Consider the following 7,500-nt stretch of genomic DNA (forward strand, 5'->3'; position numbering starts at 1 on the left):
TTCAGCTCCATTCTTCTCCATTCTTCCCTTCACTAAATATATTAAACTTCAATTATCCGCGCTGAGGCACGGTTGCGACACCCCATGGTCGTAACTTCAACCGTGTTTTTTCTGTTGTGATTTTTGCTACCCAGATATCGGTAAAATTTTGAATAATCCGTAACAAGATAATTCATTTATCCATTTCAATATATATATATATATATATATATTATATATATATATATATAAAGGGAATTGGAAAATAATTAAAATTGGTATTTCCAGTGGTCTAACGTGTGAAATATTTAGTCAAAAATACTACATATTAGTGGTACGGTTTAGTGTATATTTACAAATAAGGAATCCACTGATAGGAATTCAACACGTTAGAAACAACAGCTAGGTTCTATAACACCAAAATTTTGGGATAAAATTTGAGAGGAAGGAATTTTATCCCAAATTTATTTGGTTATAGAACCTAGCTGTTCCTTCTAACGTGTTGAATTCCTATAAGTGGATTCCTTATGTGTAAATATATATATATATATATACTCTTCATAATTTGACACTGAATTATTGGAAGTCCACCTGAAGATGTTGATCAAGACAGAAAAACGATTGTAGTGGCGGTTTTTTTTGACTATTTATTAAAATTTATGTATTGATTAAGTCTTTCCTTTTTGTTTTGCAAAATAGTGGTTTTGTCTCGAATAATATTTTATATTTATATATTATATATATATCTATATATATATATTATATTATAATATATATATATATATATATATATACATACACACACACATATATATATATTTATATATATATTAATATTTGCTAATAGTGGTTTTATGTATCTGTAATTTAATTTATTTAATTTATATTTATATATATATACATATACTAACATATATATATATTATATATATATATATAATATATATATATATATATACACGTATATATATACATCCATATATACATACATGCATACGTACATGCATACATACATATATACATACATATATACATATATATATATTCTACTAATATAGGATGAAGTTTCTTTACAGAAAAAAATTCCATCAAAAACGCGGCAGCTTATCAAAATACCTTTCATCTTCAACATTATAAACAACTTATAACTAAGGGCATAAGAAAATTACTTGTATGCCAATATACTGATAACAGACTATTAAATCGTCAATTTCCAAATATTATTATATAACCATTATAGAAATACGTTGTGCTGAAATCGAGGAAAGCACGTTATTTCTATATTGAATCAATTTCGGAATTAATCTCATAGATTTTTTCCACATCAGTAGAAAATATGAATAGAAATAAATGAAATACTTACATGCGCCCATGGAAAAAACATACCCGAAGCTAAAGTCATGGGTACACAAATGTTCCCCATATGTATATAAATATAAATACTTTGGCTAACCTCAGCGCACGCGTGAATTGATCTCCACCACAGCTTAGAGTGGTTACCAGTCCTTATAGCGAATAGTAACAAATCTATTACTAATATAGGATGAAATTGTTTTTACAGAAAAAATTTCATGAAAACTGGTGCAGCATATTTAAATACCTTAAAAGGTTAAAATTATATGTAACTTATAAACAAGGGCAAAAGAAAATTATTTGTATGCCAATATGCTGATAACAGAGTTTTATACCGTCAATTTCCACGTATTATTATATACCCACTGCAGAAATACATTGTGCTGCAATCGAGAAAATCTAGCCAACAGAATCTTTTTAAAAAGTTCGTTATTTCTATATTGAATCAATTTCGGAATTAATCTCAAAAGATTTTTCCCTTTTCAGTAGAAAATACGAATAGAAATAAATGAAATACATGCGCCCATTGTATATATATATATTTATATATATATATATATTGGGTCGTCTAGAAAGTACGTGCCGATTTCCAAAGGAAAAAAAACGCAATAAATACGTGCCATTACATTTTTAATCAACCAAATATGAACCATTTTCTTGCACAATGCCTTTCTATATAAATATATTTATAATTTATAAGTTTAAATTATTAATTTAAATAATTTTTTTAAATTTTTAACTTTAATTTAAATATTTTAACTGGATTTTTATATTTTCTATATTATATTTTTTATATATTTTTTTAATTAATTTTATTTCTATGTATTGGCTTTTGATTTTCACTGATTTGCCTAGTAGTGGTTTTATCTTTAATTTAATATATATATATATATATATATATATATATATTATATATATATATTATATAAATATTTGTATATGTATGTGTGTATGTATATATATGTATATATATATATATATATATATGTGTGTGTGTATGTATGTATGTATATATATATATATATATATATATTATATATATATATGTACGTATGTATATGTATATGTATATGTATATGTATATATGTATATATACATTTATATATGCATACATAGATATAGATAGATAGATAGATAGATAGATAGATAGATAGATAGATAGATAGATAGATAGATAGATAGATATGCAACACAAATGATAAATTATATTAAAAATAGATCGGAAAAGTTCTTAAGACAATATTTTACTATATCTATGTTCCTGTGTATTAAGACAACTCACAATGTACCACACCCCATTAACAGGTAAAGGAGGAAACAAATCGTAAACCATGTCCTGGTTCCTTCAGGCTCTCTGCAATTTATATAGATCACAATATATTTCACTTAATACCAGATCTTTCACATTACAGGAAGTAAATTTTTCCGTAAAGTTGTTAGTTCCGCCTGTTTATATTTATAATTTTTTATAATTTCATTAATCTTTGTGACATATGGTAATTCCACGGTAAAAAATATTATATATAAGTAATCTCAGAGGAGATGTTATCATCACAAGCGAATATCATTTTGATAAACTCGCACTCTCAAGATTTATTTGAAAATATATACATATATACTACGATTGTCATTCTTTCCATTCCAAGTGACCATCCATTATTATGAATACCACCAACGTAAGTAAACAAATCTTGTTAATATCAACTGTAATATTTATATGTTCAGTCTTATGTCTTTGCTTACTCTTCTATCATTCTTAGGAATGAGTGAATCATTTTGCTTATGTACTTAACGCAGATTAGTACTATACCTGCGATACGTATTTCTATGTCTGTGGTATATTGATCTATTTCTACATATATATATTTATAAATGGCGCCGTATGTTTTCCTACGAGTAGAATTTGTGCAAATGATTTAAAGAAACTTAAAACAGAAGGATATGTAGCACATTAACTGTGTATTCAGTTCCCTCTCTCTTTAGTTATTGCTTCATTAAAAGAAATAAGACCTTTCGTCCATAATGTCCAAGTGATTTTTCCTAGAATATTCTTCACCAAAGCATTAAGTCCGTCCACTGCATACAAGAAACCCCTCTCCACGCCATCGATGGTTTAATAAGTAAAAGCTGACACCGTTTAGCACCAGTGATATCGCACCTCATTTCCACAGCTGAGGGAAATACAGCAACGCGAAATATAGTGTTTTGCTAAAGAACACAAAACACAGCCCGGCACGGAAATCGAATGTTTTACCTCATGATTATGAGACCGATGCTATAACCACTGAGACATGTGCCTTCAAATTTATGTGTTAATAAGTAGCATAAACTCTGTACGTAGAGCTTTAAAAAGCTATTCAATCATTATTAAAAATATATTTTCATAGCAAAAGATGCTTATAGCCGGAGTTGAAGTCATGGATCGATTAAAAAAAAAATTAAATTATTCTCCACATTCCAATAAACATTTTCTTTAGGAAAAGAGAATTTTTTCCCTCTTATGCATACATACATACATCCATACATAGATATATACATACAAACATATATATACACACACACACACACACACATATATATATATATATATATATGTCTACACACATATATATATATATACATTTATATATATAATATACATTTATATATTTATATACACATATATATATTATACGTATATATATAAATATATACATATATATATACATACATATACATACATATATATATATATATATATATATATATATATATATATATATTATATATAATATATATATATATATACATACATACATACATACATACATATACACTATATATATATATTTATGCTTTATAGATTAGAAACAGATATTGATAATTGATTACACCTTGATATAATACCAGCCTCAGTATTCAGGGATAAACTCGTAATTTTGAGCTGTTGACAGAATGGATATTCAGGACGAAATGATCTTATGGAGAACTAAGTGTATTTGGAGGTATATAAATAGAGCGTAGTGGGAGGTGGAATAAGTTTCAAGATTAGTGTTTAATAATGAGACTATTCAGGATTCATATTCGTAGAGTGAAAGATGGGTTGTTTCGTTTGTATATGAATGGTAATTAGAGCTGTCGACTAACTCCAAGATTCCGAGGTCGATTCCAGGCAGTTGCCTGATTAATAATAATAGTAGTAGTAATAATAATAATAATAATAATAATAATAATAATAATAATAATAATAATAATAATAATAACAGCAACAACAACAAAAACAACAACAACATCGAAAATTACTCAGGTTCGAAATGTCCCCAAGACACCTGATGAAGGCAAGAGGACATATCAGCCGTATCTTTGTGTTAACAACAAACAAAATGAGGATAAATATCCGTCAATTGTAAATAATGTAAATAATGTACATAATTCGTCATCTCTTAAATATAGGACAGTGAATGGTAATCTTTGTTAGTTTGTATGAAAGTTTAGAATTTAAGGTTGTGATAGTGAAAATCAAAATGACGATTATGTGAGAGAAATAATTTGACTGACAGATTAGTATCGAATGTAGAGAATTGGGAGAGAAGGTAGAGTGAGGGATAGAGAGGGGAGTTAGAAGGTAATAAACATAGCAGTAGCGTTTGGGGTCAAAGTTACAAAGTTGGTATTGGGGAAGGCTGTTATGGTTTAGAGGAATCTGGAAATGTTTGAAGTGGTGTTAGAGAAAGAATAAGATCGGTGTAGTGTTTTCTATACAGTATGTTGCTATGCTGACTATCTTAGTTTGAACTTATTTTGGGTATGGATACTTGAATTTAAGGGACTACATAGATTTAATGAAATAATAAAAGAGAAATATAACCTTTATTTCCTAGAATAAAGTACACCAGGGAATCTATTAAATAATAAAGAGTTAAGGAGGCAAAAATAGGTTAATGGTTATGTTACACATAACTTACTGAATATGGAATATTTTGAGATTTAAGATTGTATTCTCTTTTGTATTCTATTACTCATGTGTGGATTGTCAAGTACAAATAGTCGAGAACAGAGGATATTGTTGTTATATGTAATCGTATTTCTATTTCGATGCACAGATTTGTAAATCTAGATTACTTTTTTATGATAATAACGATATTGATTGTTTTCGAAGCCATATAATAATTAATGAAGACTATTTCAATCAGAATTATTATGCTATTGTAGCACACAAACTCATACTCATACACACACACATATACATACAAATATAAATATATACATGTGTATAGAAATATGCATATATTTAAATGTATATAAGCATACCTTTAAAAATGCATTCACACATACATACATTGGCACAAAGTGAGAGAGAGAGAGTGAGTGAGAGAGAGTGAATGAGTGAGTGAGTGTGAGAGTAAGTGAGCGAGTGAGTGAGTGAGTGAGTGTACAGTCAGTAAGTCATTCAGTCATTAGGTCAGTCAGTCAGTAAGTGAATGAGTTGGTGTGAGCGATAAAAGTAGTATATTATACTTGATTTCGTTTATTCATTTAGCTGTAGGTCATATTGAAATGAAATTACTCATCTTCACATAAATATTTTATATCACGCAGGTTCTCCAAGTTGCGATATACCTCCTCACCAACGTCGTATTCTTCATATCCTCGGCGTCAATTCCGACTCAATGTAATATACCAAACGACTTGAAAGTTCAGTACGAGAAACTATACAATGCAGCGATCGGCAATAGCTTTTTTTTACCAGCTGAAATATCTCCAGCGGGAAGTGACCAACAAGCACTGACCGTAGGGGATAAAACTTGCCCTACATCTTCTGTATCTACTGATATCATTCGTGAGCGTTCAACCTGCCCATGGTACCTGACAATTACCCACAATTCCACATATTTTCCTCCATCACGCACAGAAGTCGTGTGTCGTTGTACAGACTGTCTGGACTCTGACAGTAACCACCAATGTGTGATGGTGTATACTCCGATGACTGTCCTGAAACGTACAGCTGAATGTGTTGATGGACTGTACGTTTATAAACCAAATGTCATCGAGGTTCCTACAGCCTGTGTGTGCGCACGGAAAGTCGATGTAATATCTGGAGGAAATGACGATGAATATGAGTCGTAATATCGGCCAACATCATCAAACATTCAATTGTGTGTAACACAAGTAGTTTTCATAATGTTATGGAAGTTTACGTAAACCACTGTGTGGTTGTTATAAGAAACACATACGAAACATGCACACACACAAAATATCATTCAAGCGTACATATTTAAATGCGTGCTCTCTCACTATTTCCTTCTTTCTCTCACTCATTTTCTCTCTGTGTTTATACATAGACACCATACACATTTCTACACACGCTCACATACATATAAATATAAATATATACATTTCTATAGAAATATGCATACATTTAGAAGTATATAATCATACATTTAAAAATTCATTAATACATATATACATTGGCAAAAACAGTTTTGTTTCGTAACAGCTGTTTCGTAAATGAGATATATTTCTTGCAAATTATTTGGTTTTTCTATTTTGCTTACTATTATATTTATATTATCTATCATATTTAAATTATGTTGCTTACTATCATATTTAAATCATTATTAACATTTCCCTTTTTTTAACCTAAACCTATATCAAGATTCTTTTTATATACATATTTTATACCGATAAATGTTGTTGAATGCATTTACATATACGCCACATGTTTCCAACGTAAAATTTAATTACATAAATGTGAGGAAGTTTACAGCAGTTTCATAAATTTCTTCATGTATTAATTTAACTATGCAGCGATTTATACTTACATGTTTTCCTTCATATCATTGCTCATCTTTTACAAAACAATTTTATATTCACAAATTAATTCAAATAAAGAAAGCTAGTGTCCGCCGATATTTGACATAACACTACGTTGTAATTGATGATCATGTGAGCTAATAGAGATTACTGTGATAGCCGCAAGATTCTCTGTATCCCTATCCATATTATATAGTTACTTAAACGCTAGTACTCAGTCCACCACTAAATTCTCACAAATAACAATGTTAACGTAATATTTACATAAATATCTAATTCTAACAGTTATATACATTTGAAATGCAATATATATATATAAGCATTTTTGTATATATTTTAACATAATTTCATATATGTATGTTAGCAAATGTAGGT

The 7,500-nt window shown here is 28.7% G+C and overlaps 1 protein-coding gene across 1 annotated transcript; it reads left to right on the top strand.

Annotated features, from left to right (window-relative positions):
- Nucleotides 1-2,894: 2,894 nt before the first annotated feature.
- Nucleotides 2,895-6,668, top strand: LOC115231348 (interleukin 17-like protein). The gene is made up of 2 exons (XM_036500044.1): nt 2,895-3,008; nt 5,911-6,668. Exons 1-2 carry the CDS (start codon nt 2,994-2,996, stop codon nt 6,436-6,438), a joined length of 543 nt encoding a protein of 180 aa, XP_036355937.1. The 5' UTR covers nt 2,895-2,993; the 3' UTR covers nt 6,439-6,668.
- Nucleotides 6,669-7,500: the final 832 nt, after the last annotated feature.

This window comes from Octopus sinensis, unplaced genomic scaffold (genome assembly GCF_006345805.1).
Source record: "Octopus sinensis unplaced genomic scaffold, ASM634580v1 Contig18276, whole genome shotgun sequence".
Taxonomy (NCBI): domain Eukaryota; kingdom Metazoa; phylum Mollusca; class Cephalopoda; order Octopoda; family Octopodidae; genus Octopus; species Octopus sinensis.